General features: G+C 43.9%; 1 protein-coding gene across 5 annotated transcripts in view; it reads right to left on the reverse strand.

Moving 5' to 3' along the window:
* Positions 1–7,277: 7,277 nt before the first annotated feature.
* The window catches only part of ARHGEF10L (Rho guanine nucleotide exchange factor 10 like), a 221,426-nt gene continuing 210,118 nt past the window's right edge, over positions 7,278–18,585 (reverse strand). For all 5 annotated transcript variants that reach the window (XM_051988406.1, XM_051988404.1, XM_051988402.1 and 2 more), the window contains 2 exons: positions 10,310–10,432; positions 7,278–8,155 (listed from right to left, as the gene is read on the reverse strand). In XM_051988406.1, the coding sequence (XP_051844366.1) occupies positions 7,644–8,155; positions 10,310–10,432 (635 nt within the window). In that variant the 3' untranslated portion in view covers positions 7,278–7,643. The remainder of the gene's footprint in view (positions 8,156–10,309; positions 10,433–18,585) is intronic.

Here is an 18,585-nt window from a genome sequence, read left to right on the forward strand (position 1 = left end):
GATTCACTCCAATGACGCATCCCTTCTGTTAGTCTCCAGGAGATGATTTTCCCAGAATCTAATGATAGGATTGAAGCATCCAGAACTGAAAGAGACATCGGAAGCCACTGAGTCCTACCCCCAATTTTTACAACTAGGAAACAAGCTCAAAGCAGATGTGGGATTTTCCCAGAATCACACCACCAGTAAGTAGCAGAACCAACGTTCAAATCAGGGTCTTCTAACTCCAAACACATGTGAGTTGGATCATGGAGTAAGAGCTTCAGAGCTGAAGAAAGAAGCTAGAGGCTTCTAGTAGTCTGCCTGCTTGATTTTACCAGGAAGGAAAGTGAGTTGCCCACAAAGGGCAACTTGTCCAACACACAACCACGATTCAAAGTCTGGTCATAGGATCATAAACTTCTGAAAGTTCCTGGAAAGGAACTTAATGACATCCAGTCCAAGCAGTTATTCAGAGATAATGAAACTGAAATCCAAAGGGTGTGACTCTTTGGTCACCAAAAAATCCAGAAAAATTCAAAAAAGACTCAAAATTCCCCCCAAAAAAATTCTAGAAAATTCCAGAGTGAATCAAGATTCAAACTCAGATTTTCTAATCTTAAATTCAGTATTCTTTCCATAGTAGCAACCTTCCTACCTGCTGCAGGGCTCTTTCCACTATACCAAGCTGCCCTTATTGGTTTTCAAAAAGAAAAGAAAAATATATACACATGGGGACAATAACAAACAATTTCCACCAACAGTAAAGGAGGGTCTTTTTCTCACATAGCCTCCAGTTTTCAATTCCTTAATCAGCACCACTGCGGGAGAGCAGGCTAGAAAATAGGCCTCTCATCTGGTCTCCCAATAACTAGGACTTCTCTTTCTTCAAAGTCTTTTCCTTACACGTGCAGGGAATATAGTGACAGAGGCTTCCAATCTCTAGGTGGGGAAAGGTGGTCTCTGGTCTTCCTGTATCGTTACCAAATGCTTTAGAAAGCAAAGGAAGAACTGAACTTTAGAGCTGAAAGGGTCTTTAGAATGGGGAATGTCAGAACTGGGAGGAACCACAGAAAATGGGATGTCAGAGCTAGGAGGGAACCTTAGAACTCAGGATGTCAGACTGGGAGAGAACTTTAGAACCCAGGAGGTCAGAGCTGGAAGGGAACCTTAGGACCCAGGATGTCAGAGCTGGGAGGGCCCTTAGAACCCAGGATGTCAGAGCTGGGAGGGAACCTTAGAACCCAGGATGTCAGAGCTGGGAGGGAACCTTAGAACCCAGGAGGTCAGAGCTGGGAGGGAACCTTAGAACCCAGGAGATCAGAGCTGGGAGGGAACCTTAGAACCCAGGAGGTCAGAACTGGGAGGGAACCTTAGAATCCAGGATGTCAGAGCTGGAAGGGCTCTTAGAACCCAGGAGGTCAGAGCTGGGAGGGCCCTTAGAACCCGGGATGTCAGGCCCTTAAGTTATAGAATATTATAGTTGAAAAAAGATCTTAGGACAGAATGTCAGAGATTAACAGCATCTAGACAACATTCTTCATTTTACAGGAAAAGAAACTGAGGTTTAGAGAGGGGAGGGTATTTCCCATGATTGCACAAGGAGTTGTAATAGCTTTGAGACATACTCTCTCCTTATTCCCAATAAGGGGGGCTCTTTTTACTCTACTAGTCTGACATGTTCCTAAGTAGCCAGATAAAGTTTAACCCTTTCTCAAGGAAAAAGGAAAAAGAGATCAAGATTGCAGACATCCACATCTAGTAGGAACCTAAAGGAGTATAATCCTCTGCTTCCAGATAGATACATAATATTCCATAAGGGGGACCAGGTACCATGAGAAACCATCCAGCCCAGAGAGAGCCTCCTGCTGGGACTCTCTGTCCTCTTGTTCCAGGGGAACGTTAGTGATTGAAGTTCCAGGGGAACGTTAGTGATTGAAGTTCCAGGAAGTGGGTCCTGCCTTCCCGCCCAAGAGCCCCCAGAGATATCATGAAGTCACTTGGCTGACAACAGACCCTCTCAGAAGGGTAAGGCCATATTCGCCAGCATTCGCTCAGGTGAGATGCTTGTCAGATCTCCAGGAGACACCTAACTCAACAACACACAAGAACACGGATTTAGCTGGTGATGTTCACACTACATTAATGAGTTAATTGATTCATCTAACAACAAAACCATTTTTAATTGCAGTGTTAATGGTACTTTTAGTTACAAAAGATAATACGGCATAAGAGTGTGGAGAGCTGAACTGGAGACTGGCTTTGGATGTTGCCTGTGACAATTAAGAATTATATGACTCTGGATCAAAATACTTAACCTTTATGAGCTTCAGTTTATTCATCTGTAAAATGGAGCTAATACTTGCATTACCTACCTCACAGGCTCTAAGAGAAGTGCGATATAGACTCTAAAACTTATGTTTGAGGGAAGCCAGGATGCAGAGATGAGAGGAAGGACATTCAGATGTGGAGGGACAGCCGCTGAAAATTCCCACTCAGGAAATGGAGCATCTCGTGTGAGCAACAGTGTCTCTGAATTAGAGAGTATTCGGATGGGAAATAAAGACTTGAAGGTGAGAGAAGGTCAGCTTATGGAGGGCTTTAAGAGCTGGAGGATGAGACCAGAAGGCGATACAAAGGCACTGGGATTTATCGAATAGGGAGATGATGTCTACTTTAGGAAGAACACTTGGCTGAATGCAGAATGAAGAGATCTGAGAGAGTTATTGCAATAATAGGGTGGGTGTGAGGGGATGAGGGCCTACATCAGGATGGAAATGGAGTCACAGCCAAGAAGGGAGCATATTAAGAGATGTTACTCTGTGAGGTGAGGAACACAATGTCATTAGCCCTATTTTACAGATGGAGAAACTGAGGTCTTTAGTAAAAAATGACAAGAGAGTTATTCAGGAGATTCTTCATTAGATTACTGATGGGGACAATTCTTTCCTTCCAGCTGACAAAAAAAGGGACAGCAATGGGGGAGGGAGACCGATGCTTCTCCCCTGGTTCTCCCCAAAACTGCAAGCCTCAACCCCAGGGTTCACAGGTAGTTTCCACTGCTAATATTATTGAGCCTGGCGAGGGTCCAAGCCCCTCTCCAGAGCAAAGCAATAACATCTGGTCAAGCCCCCTGAAAGCCCCTGCTCTGTTGCCTATAGCAACACATCACCCTCCCCCTTTCACCCTCTAGCTGCTTTCCATGCCCATCACTAAATTAAGGCCTGCTTTTTGCTCCCCACCCCCAGCCAAATCAGAGCCCTGGCTTCTCAGCTGATCCTGCAGCTGCAGCCCCAAATCCCTAAACGCTCCAGCCAAGAAGAAGGGAAGAACACCCAGAATCACGGAATAGGAATGGGAGGGTCCAACCTCCTCATTTCCCAGGTAAGAAAACTAAGAGCCAGAGAAGAGAACTGGGACCGTGGGACCTCACCCACTGGAAGGAAAGTCAGGTAGCATGTTTTCTGACCCACTCAATGATTGTTGATTCAGTGATTGATTCCAGAACAAAACCGTCTCCTGAGACGATGCTGACTAGTAATCCCCTTCGTTTTTTTGATAGTTGAATGACTTGCCCAGAGTCACACGGTTACTGACTGAGATCACATTTAAGCTCCCGACTCTGGCCTGGTGCTTTATCCACTCCATCTGACCCGTTCCTGAAGACTTCTGCTCCTGAGGAGCATACTACCACTTGATGAAGCTTATTTCACTTTCGGGAAGTTCTGATTTGGGACTTTTTCTTCCCCTTCTGGCACAAAGCTGAAATTATTCCCTGCACAGTTTACACGCAGTGTTCCTCATTCTGTCCAGAATGAGACTGGATTTTATTCCCTCCCCATCAGCCCTTCAGAAGCTTCCAAAATAGCTGTCCTTGAATGTAAGCTCCTTGAGGAGCTTTTTAATTTTTGTCTCGTAGTTAACACACTGGTTGTATGGATCTCAGGCCCATTGGTCTTTTCTCCTTCAGTTGAAAAGCCAATCCATGCTGGTCTTTCTCTTCTGGATGGTCCCCGCCTTGTCCATCCCTTTCCTAAAATGTGGACCCCTCCTTTTCCCCCTGGCCCAGAACAATTCCAGGTATAGTTTGACAAAAAGAGTACGCCATTATTGTTACCTCCCTTGTTAGGGTCAGTGGGCTTGTTCTGGGGGGTGTGATTGACTAAATTTGATTTGGCTAGAGTAGGGAGGCTTCCCGGTGTGGAAATTCTTTCCAATGGTGCAAATTGGCAACTCATCTGCAACCTAATTCTTAGAAAGTTGAACGAAGGAACTTAAAAGGGAGGTGACCTGTCTTGTAGGAACCAAGTTCATGTCTTCCTGACCCCGAGCGGAACTTTCAATCACCAAGCCCTTCATTCCAATGACCACGGCTCCACTTACCACAGCCCCAACATGACATCATGGCACACTGTTGAGCTTGCAGGCCACTAAAACCCCCAGATCTTTGTCATGGGAACTACTGACCAGCCCATCTCAGATTTGTGAGGGTGACTTTTAGAACCAAAGAATGAACTTTCACATGAAGGATGGCAACTAGACTTGGCGTTTCATTAACCAAGTCCCAATTAGAATCCCAACTCCTTTAGGAAATCTTTCCCAGATTCTTTAATTCTAGGATCTTCCTCGATTAATTACTTCCCACTCATCCTGGTTGTTGTTCCTTGTTCCCAACAAGGACCCAAATGACATCACTTTGTAGAAGACAGTGTAGTGTGTCCTTCTGGGACTGATCAGACCAATACAAGGTCAGGATGCTCTGCCCCAGGTGGGCACAAATAGTCCCTATGAACAGTTGGGGCGTTTTTCCTAATTTTGTGCTTCTCACATTTCTTTTGTGTATTTAGTTTGCATTAATTTGTTTGCATGTTGAATAACCCCATTAAATTGGGAATTCCTTGAGGGCAGGAATTGTCCTTTGCCTCTTTTTGTCTCCCCATGACTTAGCACAATGCCTGGCATACAGTAGGCACCAAATCAATGCTTATTGACTAATTCTCTCTAGCAATGAAGATTGATACATTCTTTGGAACTTAGAACATTTGAATACTTACAGAACCTGCCCAGCATTGCACAATCAGCATATGAGTTGGATTTGAACACAAGTGTTCCTGACTTGAGCCCAGCTCTCCCTCTACTGTGCTACATCACCTCCTATAGTAGCTAAGGAACAGAACTCTGGACTTGAGCTGGGAAATCCTTCAACATCCCTATAAATTATCTTATTCCAGCTCTATGAGAACTGTGCAAAATACTTTGTCATCCATTACCTTAGAGATATCTTCCTGCTTTTTCATCATCTGTAAACCTGGTAACACACCTAAGTCAGTAAGTGACTTTGGATGGGGGGGGGGGGTGCAGAACAAGTATTTATTAAGTACCTACTGTATGCCAGGCACTGTGATCACTGTTTAGAAAAATCTCTTTTGACCTTCCCAACAACCCTGGAGGTATTTTCATGACCCTACTTTAAAGTGAGGAAACTGAGGCAGAGAAATGAGGTCACTTAACTAGGATCACACGGCTAGTAAGTGTCCAAAGCTAGATTTGAACTCAAGTCTGCCTGACTCAGTTCAGCATTCTATCCACTTCAGCAAAAACATTGACCCATTTCCAAATCTCTGAATGATACCATCTTATAGCCTGGCTGTTCTCAAACTTTTTGGTCTCAGGACACTTTTATTTATACTTTTAAACATTACTGAGGACACTTTTCCCCCCAGAGAGCATTTCTTTATGTGGGCTATATAATCTCAGTACTATTGTGAAAATAATTTTGTCCTTGAGGACCCCCCTGAATAAGTCTCAGAGACCCCCAAGGATCCATGAACTATACTTTAAGAATTACCATAATAGTCCACGGGGCAGGTGGGACACTCACAGGGCATAAAATACCTGGTCTGGAGTCAGAGAAACTCATCTTCTTAAGTTCAAATGTAATCTCAGCCACTTACCAGCTGGGTGACCCTGGATAAGTCACTTAATCCTGTTTGCCTGATCTGTAAAAATGAGTGTAAACCATTCTGCTATCTTTACAAGAAAACCCCAAGCAGGGTCAGGAAATGTTGAACAAGATTGAAAAATGACTGAACCACCACCACAACAATAACAAAAGTATGGCCCATACTTTTCAATATTGTCGACAAGGGTAGAAAGTTTAAGAGGTAATGTCAAAGGTCTGGTTACTTTGCCCCCAATTCTTCTCCCTGCCCAGGTACAGGCCCAGACAATGGCTTCCATCCTATCCTGGAGCCATAATTCCTCCACACAAGTTAAAGAACAGTCACTCTGGCGAGACTTACATGAACTGATGCTGAGTGAAATGAGCAGAACCAGGAGATCATTATATACCTCAACAACGATACTGTATGAGGATGTATTCTGATAGAAGTAGATCTCTTCGATAAAGAGAAGATCTAACTCAGTTTCAATTGATCAAAGATGGGCAGAAGCAGCTACACCCAAAGAAAGAACACTGCATTTTTGTTTTTCTTCCCGGGTTATTTATACCTTCTGAATCCAATTCTCCCTGTGCAACAAGAGAACTGTTCGGTTCTGCACATGTATATTGTATTTAGGATACACTGTGACATATTCAACATGTAAAGGACTGCTTGCCATCGGGGGGGGGGGAGGGAGGGAGGGGAAAAATCGGAACAGAAGTGAATGCAAGGGATAATGCTGTAAAAAATTACCCTGGCATGTGTTCTATCAATAAAAAGTTATAAAAAATAAAATAAAATAAAAAGAACAGTCACTTTCAGCACCCAGGAACAAGAGTGAGGAAGTTCTTCTCGGTGGGGAAGGGAGAATGGTGGCTATACATAATCCTTTTTGCTGCAGAGCCTGGATTTTTCTGCATAAACATCTGTGTACCCAATTGGGGCTAGAAAGGCCCCCATCAAACTCTAAAGATGCACAACTCAAATACAGACATTAACCATGCCTTTATTATTGTCTCTCCCGATGCACCAATATATACAGACTTTATTTTTACATAAATAATATACATTATATATACTTATTTATTTGTACAGGGGCACACACCCAGCTCTTGCTCTTGCTCTCTCTCTTCTCTCTCTCTCTCTCTCTCTCTCTCTCTCTCTCTCTCACACACACACACACACACACACACACACACACACACTCACTTGCACAAGCACACAACTTTAGAGAGGTGAGCTTTATAAAATCTAATCCTGCCCTTGAGCCCATGAGGACAGTGCTTTGATTGGCAGTTGTGATGTTCATGTATGTGTGTATATATATATATATGTACACATATATATACACATATATATAAAACGCATATATATATATTTATTTTAAAAGACTATTTTCTCCAAAGATTCCCTCCATATCTAGAACCCTAAATCCAAAAAAAAAAAAAAAACACCCTTTGAAAGTTTTTTTGTTTTGTTTTAAAAAAAGAGTTTTCTTCCCTTTCTGCCAAGAGAGCTCCTCAAGCCCTATTTTTACCCTATGCAGCAGCTGGCATGTGAAGAAATGACTTCTTTTCAGTCTTTTTTACCCCGACCTGACAGAAAATAGAGGAAAGGGCACTATGGGAAGTAAAGGCCCAGGTAGGTCATGGCAGCATGTTGGCAGTCCCAGGGCAGTGCAAGGCACTATTCCTAGAAGGGCGGCCGGTGGAGGGAGGGTGGCTAGATCATCAGGGGGACCTGCCAGATGAGCAGGGTGCTGTCTGTCTCGCTGCCCAAGGCTGGCCTCCCGCCACCGCCAAAGTTGCGATAGCCCTGCCCTCCCGAGATGATGGCCACCGAGGAGATCTCTTTACGATGAGCATCACGGGCACACGGCCGGCTGCGCACCCAAACATCGGGGTCATCCGCCATCTCATATATAGAGCCATCCTCCTCGCTGTGGGCCAGGGCTGTCCCGTCGGGGTCTGGGGGGTCACGCACCGAGAGGAGGGGTCCTGGCAGGTGTGCCGTGGAGCGCAGGCGGTACTGAAGGAGAATGCCCTTTTTATGGACCAGCTCTCGGGCTGGGTGACTGTCAGGGGCTGGTGGAGGTTCATGGGATGGCCCCTCACCTTTCTCCTCCTCGGCCTCATCCTGGTCACTCCTCAGGATATCAGGAGCCAGAGTGCTGGTGGCCACAGCTAGGAAGTCCACTGGCCCACAGTGACCATTGAGGGAGACCATGCCCTTTCCTGTGGGACAGAGAAGAGTGGACGAGGGGTGACTATTACAGACAAATGTAGATGGCAAGGATTTAGAGCTGGGATATCAATACATGGAATACAAGAGCTAACAGTCACCTTAATGTGGAATGTCAGAGCTGGGAGAGCCCTTAGAACCCAAGAGGTCAGAGCCGGGAGAGATTAGAACACAGGATGTCGGAGCTGGGAGGGCCCTTAGAACCCAGGATGTTAGATTTGGGAGGAACTTTGTCAATAATGTAATCCATTAATGTAATCCTTCATTTTATGCTTCACAAAACCAATAACTCACATTTCTTTAAGACTTCTAAAGCCTTCCCCACAGAAATGAAAAGTTACTAGCATTAACACATAATCCCTAATTTTTGTTTGTATTGGGCCTGTGATTTCACTGATAAAGAGAACCCCTAGGTAAGGAACCTCTCTCACCAAGGCAGCTCAGCACACACACTCTGCAATCCCATGCTCTGTAAATGTAGCCCAAGATCTGAAGTCAAAGGACTTGCCCAAGCTCACACTGCCAGTATGTGGGAGATAAAGGATTTAAATGGAGACCCCCCCTGTCTTTAAAGCCCACTCTATCTACTCTGTCAACAGTTGCTTTTTTACTGATGAGGAGATGAAAATCCAGAAGGGGTTAAGTAACTATGAGACGTAGATAACAGAAAAGAAATACCATTTCATTTTTTAAAAATCACGGGTTGCCTCAGATACCAGTCAGTTCTACCACCTCTTTACTTTACAGAAAAGGAAACTGAGACCACTAAGGACTTGGCTTAAGTTATCCCCAGCTAGAAAGGCTGAGATGACCACCTAGTCTAGAAGCCTAGATGCAGGAGACATGTGGACAACTGCTAGCCATGGGACCCTTCAGTCTGTGCATTTCATCTGACCCCAGGGGCAGAAGCAGAGACTTTGTAGGGCTGCAAAGTAAGGGGAAAAGATACTGGCTCCAGAGGCCACTGGAGATGCTCATGACCTGTGTACCTTTGGAAGACTATTTAACTGTACCAAGACTCGGTTTCCTCAGCTGTAAACAGAGAAAAGTGGGACTGGCTGCTCTGAGATTCTTTCCTCCTCTAGACATCTAATCTTTGATCCTGGGAAACTCTAGATAGCAAGATCTCTCTCAGTCTCAGTTTCCCCTTTAGTAAAACAGAGGTGATAATAACCAAGCAATACACACTTATTAAGCACCTGTTGTATGCTAGGCACATCAAAGACAGAGATGAAACAGGTCATGCCCTGAATAATATTTCATTCTATAAGAGGATGAGAGAGACACACACAAAGACAGAGAAAGCAACAGAGACACAGAGAGACAGAGATATAGACAGAGACAGAGAGAGAAAGAGAAATAAAGACAAAGAGACAGAGACAGACAGAAACAAAAAGAGAAAGAGAAAAAGCACCAAGAGACAGAGACACAGAGGGAAACCAAGAGAGATAAAGAGAGAAAGAGACAGAGAGAAAACATGAAAGAGTCAGAGACAGAGACAGAGACATAGACCAAGAGAGAGAGATATAGATAGAAGCACAGAAATAGAATGACAGAGTGAAAGAAACAGAGACAGACAGAAAGGAAAGAGACAGAGAAAGCATGAGGGGGGGGAGGAGAGAGAGTGAGAGAGAAAGAGAGAGAGAGAGTGAGTTCGCCACAGAAACAATACAGTTTTCATGGGAGGTACTAGCAGCTAGCAGGGGGTTGGGAGCTGGAGGAGAAAAGGACCAGGAAAGCCTCATGAAGGTGATGGTTCTTAATCTGAGCCTTGAAAGGAATTTAAGAGCTGAGGAGGGAGGGCATTCTAAGCATCAGGAACAGCCTGTGCAAAGGCCTGGAGATGAGAGATGGGATGTTTTCTGAGAAGAACTGCTGGCAGGTGAGTTTGGAGAATAATATAGAATAAGGATGGAAAGATAGGCTAGAGCTGGATTATAAAGGACTTTAAATGCCAAAAAGTTTATTGAGACAAAAAGTTGGTATAGCTGAACTAGAAATGGGAGTGATTATTTTTTCCCCCTTGAATGGCCCCAGATCTGGGTCCCATATACAACAGAAAAGCGACCTATGACTTTTCCCCTCTTGGATATCAGTGCTTTGGGGGCGGTGGTTGGGGTGGGAGTGGAAAGGGGGTCTGGTCTCACCTGTGATCTTAGGGATACCCTCCAGTCGGGGGACAGGCAGCAGAACGATGATGCCCTGGTCAGTGCCCACCCAGAGCTGGCCCTGGCAGATGAGCAGGCTGGTCACACAGACTTGCTTCTGGCCTAAGGACAGAGGAGAAGGACAGCAACATTAGTACTTTGTGGTTATAAAAGAACATCAGCAAGGTCTGACGAACCAAGCCTTGCAGCCAGAAAAATCAGGGTTCGACTCTCGTACCTGTCAGCCCAGTGACCTCGGCAGAACTCTCTGACTCAGTTATGGAAGAGCACCCCCATGCTGACAAACTACAGTCCCCCAATGTAGTGATGTGGGCTTTGGGGGAGGAGGACCATTCTCTTTCTTACCCAGGACTGTTGTGAGCTCAAGATAACACCGATAAAGCACTTTGTAATTCTTAAATCACCAAGAATGTACTGAAGTGAAATAACGTCCCTAAAGTGCTTTGCAAACCTTAAAAAACATTATAAGCTATTAACTATTGTTGTTATTGCCATTGTTAAAATCATTTATATCACAGGATCCTCCCATTATTCCTCGGAGATAGGTAATACAGGTTTTAATTTAGTTTAATTTTAATTTAATTGTCCCCATTTTATGGATGAGGAAGCCAAGATTCTGATGTGGGAGATGACTACCTTGAGAAAGTATGGTCCAATAGATTGCTAGATTTTTCATCACAGGACCTGGGTTCAATGGCAGCTCTGCTGCATATACTCTATGGAACCTTGAGCAAGTGCTTTCAACTCAGCTTCCCTACCTGTAAAATGATGGGGTTGAACTAGACTGGGGCTCCTTAACCCTTTTTGTGTCCTGGACCTCTGAGTTTTTAAATGCATAAAATAAAATGTCAAGGATTACAAAGGGAACCAGTTAGAATGAAATACAGTTATCAAAATATTGGGGGAAAAGTTCTTAGACTCTAAGTTAAGAAACGCTGAATGAAAAATAAAATAAAATAAAAAACAAACAAACAAAAACTCTAAATGAGATTGATCTCTAAGGTCCCTTCTAGAACTAAAGGCTATGATTTATTATTATCCCCATTTTACAGAGAAGGAAATTGAAGCTCAAACAAGGGTATGATTTGGCTAAAATCACAAAGTTAGTGAGTGTTGGGAAATGGATCCAAGATCCAGTTCTGATTCCTAATGTGGGTCTTTCTATCATTTGCTACCATTTTTTTGAACTTTGGGTTAAAGAGGAGATTAAATAATAGGCAACACAGAACACAGGACAATGCATGTAAGTATATGCTGGTAAATGTTTTTTTAAAAAACCAACCTTTTCCAGCTAAGTTTAATGGCATCATTAGCATTTTTCTCTATCACTTTTTAAAGTCTAGACAATCAATTATAAATAATGTGTTATTTAAATCACTAAATCAAGCCTTGATTTGTAGCATTTGCCAATTTCTAGGGGATAAAATGTTCACCCTGAAAATTTAACAATGGGCTCCCTAAATAGGAGGAACAAGACTACAGGGAGAGCACATAGACCTCCACAGAGCACTTAGATGGGACTTTAAAGTTTATAAAGCACTGTGCAAGTATTTTCTATCACCTTTGATCTTCACAATGATCTTATAAAGTGGATGTTTCTTATCATCAGCCATAGTTTATACAAAGGGAAGCTAAGGGAGCTCCATAGTGTACAGAGTGCTAGGTCTGGAGTCAGAAGGACTCATCTTCCTGAGTTCAAATCCAGTCGCAGACACTCCCTACCTGTGTGACCCTGAGCAGATTATTTAACCCTGTACACCTCAGTTTCTTCATCTGTAAAATGAGCTGAAGCAGGAAATAGCAAACCACACCAGTATCTCTACCAAGAAAGTCCTAAATGGGGTCACAAAGAGTTGGACATGACTAAACACAAAATATTATAGAGGATGAGAGAAATTAAGTAACTTGGCCCATGTTCCATAGCCAAATACACAAGGGACTAAACCTTCACTGCCATCCATAAACAAGGAAATAACCTTTCGAAGGGGTAGGATTTCCCCCTTCCTCTCCCCTCTCCTACTTCCATCACTTAGGACAGTGCATGGCACATACTGAACGTTCAATAGCTATTTGCTGAGTGAATGATCAAGCCCATTTGTCAGGGATAGTACAAGTGCCGCTCACTTGGGCAGGGGTTGGACCAGATGCCTTCAGAGGGAGCTTCTACCTCAAGAGAGCTTTTGAATGAGGAGTCAGGGCAGAACGGGCTGGGCCAGATGCACAGGGACCTGCTTAAATGAGGCCCCGAGGCCCAGGCAGTACCCGCATCCAGAGCGAGCGGAGGAGGCGGCAGAGCGGACGGAGGGGGCTGGAGCAGGAGGGCGAGCAGAATCACGAGAGCCGATGATGTGCTGACAAACCCTTGCGAGCCACGATTTCCAGGCTCCGTTTTACATTCTGGATGCATGAATGCCTCTGCTTTGCTCAAACAGCGCACCCTGTTGTTTCCAGGCACAGACAATGAAATGGGATAATTCGCTGCCGTGAATTAACATGTTTCTGATGTCAGGCCGGATTAGTTCTTGCTGCATGATCAGCTCCGTGCTGTCTCCTCCTTTTAGGAAGAGCAGTGGTCGTGGGAAAGAAGGGGGAGGGGGCACAGAGACACTGGGCTGCATACTCCAGAGGCGGGGCCCCTGGCACCCCTCCGGGCTGCAAAAGAACCTGGAAAGCGGGATGTGGAGGGCAGGGAGGAGGGAGCAACATGGCATGTGAGGCTTGGGAGGGACACATAATGGCAAGCATAACTAGCACCATGGACAGGGCCGTGTGGTGTACTGGATAGGGCACTGGCGTCAGGGTCACTTGTAGTCTGTTACTGATGATGAAGATGATGAGATGATGAAGATGAAGATGATGATGACAGCAGCTAACATTTACAGAATACCCTACATGCTATATGGTGTATTGGATAGGGCTTTGGCTTAGGATCATTTGTAGTTTATCCATGATGATGAAGAAGATGAGATGATGATGATGATGAAGATAAAGAAAAAATGGTGATGGTGATGGTGATGATGAGGATGACAGCTACTATCATCATCGTCTTCATCATCATTAATAACCTACAAATGACTCTACTCATTTTATGCCAGACATTATGCCAAGCACTTTGCAATTCCAATCTTATTTGATCCTTACAACAGAAGAAGGTAGGGGATATTATTATTCCCATTTTATAGATGAGGAAACCGAGATAGACAAAAGTGAAGTGACTTATCCAGCATCACATAAGCCAGTTAAGTGTTGAAGGCTGGATTTGAATTCAGAGGTTCCTGAATCTTCCTGGGGCTCCTTCATACACTTACTTACAATAGTTTCCTTGAACCCTAAGGCTTACTTAGGTCTTAGATAGCCTTCCCCACCAAGCTTGCCCTGCTCTCTCCTATCTCTACAAAACTAAACCAAAAGTATCTAAATCAATGCCCCCCAACTCACATTTGTAGAATTTTTGTTGTTCAGTCATTTCAGTTGTGCTTGACTCTCTATAACCCTTTTTGGGGTTTTCTTGGCAAAGATTCTGGAATGATTTGCCATTTCCTGCTCCAGCTCACTTTACAGATGAGGAAACTGAGTCAAATAAGGTGACACACAGGTCAGGGTCACACAGCTAATAAGTGTCTGAAGTTATATTTGAACTCAGATCCTTCTGACTCAAGGACACCACCCAAGGACACCATCCAACTGCCTCAATTCTAGAACAAGTATGTGGAAACTAATAGTGAGAATAGAAGGATGGAGAACAAAAGGAGGAATCCATTTTTACCTTGAAAGCCGGGCTGCCACCTAATATCTTATAACCTAATTATTGTTCTGACCATTGGGTAACATAATACCATGTCTAAGGGTCCCCTTCTGACATTCTGACATTATTGTAACATAATACCATGGAAGGTGATATGCCCAGGGACTGATAAGTAACCAATAAGGGTCTATTGGATTTGAATGGCAGAGAAGAAAGGGTCTAGGCTAAAGAAATGAGATCTTGGATTAGTCACTTTTCTGAGTCTCACTTTCCTCACCTGTAAAATGGGGGAAATAATCCAAGCTCTTCTGCCAACCTGACTAGGTTGCTATGGGGATAGAATAAGATGATGGATGCAAAGTGCATCCACTATGGAAATGCTGGTGATTATATTATATAGTCTAATAGACCATAACATGATAACACAATAAAGTTCATTGTCTCTTTGGAAAGAAAATGTGCTATTAATTCAGAAGGTCATTGGTATTATTGAAACAAATGTGAGAATAAAGTAATATCCGAATCAAGGCAGTGATTGACAAAAAAATTGGAGCTGTGCCAGGTACGCTAGGGAGGTCTGAGGAGCTAGGAAGCTTTTGAGCAGGAGAGGAGATTCTAACCTGGAGATTTCCACACAACAGGTATTAATTAGCATTAAGTCTAGGAGTAATAGGAGTAAGTGGGCCTCTCATAGTGTATTAAGATTAGCCTTCGGGAAAGGGCACCAGAAAGGAAGCTGGACCACCTAGCTTTGAATCCAATCTATCACAAACTCACTGTCACTTTGACCAAGAGACTTTTCCTCTCTGAATCTCAGTTTCCTCCTCTGTAATACTAGTTGCTTAGATTACCTCCTAGCTCTTGTATTCCCCTTGCATTTTATGTTCTAAGGGCACTCCCAGCTCTGACATTGTGTTCTAAGAGTCCTACCTGCTCTGATATTCTGGGTTCTAAAGACTATCAATATTCTAAGGCCCTCCAAGCTCTGACGTTCTCTGTTCTAAGGCCCTCCCAGCTTTGACATTCTGGGTGCTAAGACTCCTCCCAGTTCTGACATTCCCTGTTCTAAGGGTCCCCTTCTGACATTCTGTATTCTAACCGCCCTCTCAGAACTATGATTTCTACCATTACCATTAAAACATAAACAAACATGAATGTTTATATGAGCATACACCTCTGATATTCCTTGCTATCACACCAGGTATCCATTGGTCAGAGGTAATTTTCTAATAATATTGTGCCCTCAGCAAGACCTTCTAGAACAAGCATTACTGACTTAACTCCCTCACCCCCGCCCCCACTCTCTGCCCCAGGGACCTGTGAACAGATTTCAAGGGTTCCATAAATTTGGATGAGAAAAAAAAAGCTTTACTTTCACTAGCTTCTTACTGAAATTTAGCTTTTTCTTCTATTATTTAAAACCATGATTCTGAGAAAGGTCCCTGGGCATCGCTAACCTGCCGCAGGAGACCAGAACACAAAGAAGGTGAAGATCCTCCTGCCTGGAAGGTAACAAGCAACAAGTGTGGCAGCGGGAGGCTGGGTGGACAAGTAAGAGCGGGGAGATGAAGTCAGGTCTGGAGGATGACTTCCTCTGCAGACCCCATTCTCGGGACCCTCTCTGATCTCCCCCATCCCTCCATGGAATACTGAGAGACTCGTACAAACAGTAAGGGGGAGGGGGATTCTAATAGTGGATAAATATTTTATCACAGAGAGTTAATGCTGCAGTGTTCAACTCACCAAAGCCATCTATCTGTAGATATACAACTTTAAAAAGCTCTGGCTCTCAGAGAACATTTTATTAATGACCTGTCTAGTTAAGAGGAGGAGGGAGTTAAGGTTCAGAAATGCATTAATACCAGTCAGGCATTTGGCTGGAAAGAGGGGGATGGGAGAAAGAAGTGTGATAAATTTTTAACGTGGGCAAAAAAAAAAAGGCCACATTTACAGGAGAAACAAATTTATTACTAATTATGCAATTACTTCATTTGGTGGTGTGGGGGAAAGAAAAAATACTTAAAAGCCTTTAAAAATATATCTAATAAAGAATTTAAGAATCCTGCTTAATCTTTCTGGCTGGAAGAGAAAAGTGATAAGAAACAATCTGCACAGTGCTCTAGAAAAATTCACACAGTGGTTTAAAAGAGTTTGTATGCTGGCTACGGCCTAGAACAACTCCCACATTGAACTATGGTATTAAATTCTAGAACTATGATATTAAATTCAAATAGAAACAAATCCCTAACAAGCCACATATTGACTCTGCTGTTGGTTATCCATATGGGATTCTTGGTGACCCCATTTGGGGTTTTCTTGGCAAAGATACTGGAGTGGTTTGCCATTTTCTTCTTCAGCTCATTTTACAGGTTGAGGAAACTGAGGCAAAGAGGGTGAAGGGACTTGCTCAGGGTCATACAGCTAGTAAGTGTCTGACACCAGATTTGGAGTGAGGAAGAACTGGGACTGACTCTAGATCCAGCATTCTATCTATTGCACAATTCAAATACACCATATATTAACTTAGAAAACCACAAATTAACATTAGCTATGTTGTACTATATTTTAATTTGTTTTTTTAGTTTTAATCTGGTTTGGACTATACTCAGGAGTTATACAGGTCATGAGTCTCGATACTTCCGGTCTAGAGCAATTTATTTTTGTCTGTAATAGTGTACTCTCCAATGGCTCACAAGCTGGTCTAGCTCCCTCCAGTCTAAAACAGCCATGTCCGATGGTTAACATACTGGTGATTTGGTGATTTTGAATGGTTCATCTGCTAATCTACAATGGCTAGCTATACTGATCTGGAACAACCCAAATGCTCATTTTTAATACCCCTTATTCTGCTCTGGAACCACTCAAATGGTGGTCTCTAGATACTGTCCATCATCCCTCTCTGTGGACAAAGGACCCTATCCAAAGGATTTTAGGGCGCTGACCAATAATATGAGTAAGGTAGAGAAGAAACAGAAAAAAAAAAATTCCAAGTAAGACTGGTCAGTCTTCTTCCTACTTGGGACACCCCTTTTCCAGGTCATGGAGTCAATCAATTACAACACCTCAGAACTAGAGAAGGTCTTGGGTCCTTTATAAAGTACAGCTGCTGCCATCAGTCTCCTTTCTACCTGGGGTCTCAAAAGACCCTTCTCCGGATCACGGATTCAATTACAACACCTCAGAGCTGGAACAGGTCTTGGGTCCTTACAAAGTACAGCTTCTTCCTAGAGCAGGAATCTCCTTTTTCATAACCTTAATGAATCTTCACTCATCCTTTGCATGAAACCTTCCAAAGACAGGACATTCATTCTACCTTATAATGTAACCCAATCCGCTTTTGGACTACTCAAGTTCTTAGAAAGTTCCTTTTATGGAGCTAAAACCAGGATCCAGGAGAAAGTGTCCTTGACTTGGAATCAATGGATCTGAGTTCAAATCTCAGTTCTGCTACTTCTGGGCAAGTCACGATAGGCTCCTATCCATCCAATGAAAGAGTTGAGATGACCCTAAGATTTCTTGCAGCTCTAAACCTGGGATTCTGTCCCCCTCCTGTGGGTGACTTCCTTTAGGTCACACAATTATTCTTTTTTCACCACGCCAGCTTTTTAAATAGACATTATCATTCCCCAGAGTCTTCCCTTCTCTAGGGGGAGTGACCCCTTCCTATTTTCTGTATTGATACGGATCACCCTTGGTTTGAAGACTGAGACTCTCCTCCTCTAAGCTGTAACTAATGGGTCTGAACCTACTAGCTCGTCCCAAGAGAAAGAGAATGACAACCCTTTACAGGCTCAGCATACGGGTGTGTCAGACTGAGTAACACCAGCCAACCCAGACCATCTGGCTGGATCTTGTATCAATTAGCTCAATCCCCATCATCCTCATGCTTCTGGCCTCCAGGCTCTCACTTTGTAGGTCCCAGGGCTCTCGGAAAGCACTTAGGTACCAGGCCTGGCTGTGGACAAGGTAGTAGAAACACGACGGAGCAGCTGGTGCCCTCGACAACACACTGACTTCTTGGCGGAAGGCATCTCAGGCCTGGGTCCCGTCCATCTGCTGGAAACTTTAGTGAGCATTAGGGCTCAAGGTGGACAAATACTCCTTTTGGGGAAGGGGAATTTGCCGCCTGCTTCATTGAGGTGGACCAGAAAAGACAGAGCCAGAGGCCCAAGACAGATGTCAACCCTGAGCTCCCAGGGAGAACCTACTCAAGCTCGGGAAGCTTCCCTAAAAATGCACAGGGTGCGGGGAAGCAGAGGGAGCCTGCTCTGGGATGCCTCTGGGAGCCATGGGGATTACTGCATCTAACCTCACGCCCTTATGAATGGAATCACAGAATTAGAGAGTGTCAAGGTGGGAGAGATCTCAAAGGCCAAATTTTCTCATTTTAATGATGAGGGAATGGCTGAGAGGGGTTTAATAACATGCCCAAGGTCACACCAGTCTGGATTCAAGCCCGGGTACCCGGACTCCAAAAGCCCCATCCCAACTGAGCCTTTTGTGCTTCATC

This window comes from Antechinus flavipes, chromosome 3 (genome assembly GCF_016432865.1).
Source record: "Antechinus flavipes isolate AdamAnt ecotype Samford, QLD, Australia chromosome 3, AdamAnt_v2, whole genome shotgun sequence".
NCBI classification, from domain to species: domain Eukaryota; kingdom Metazoa; phylum Chordata; class Mammalia; order Dasyuromorphia; family Dasyuridae; genus Antechinus; species Antechinus flavipes.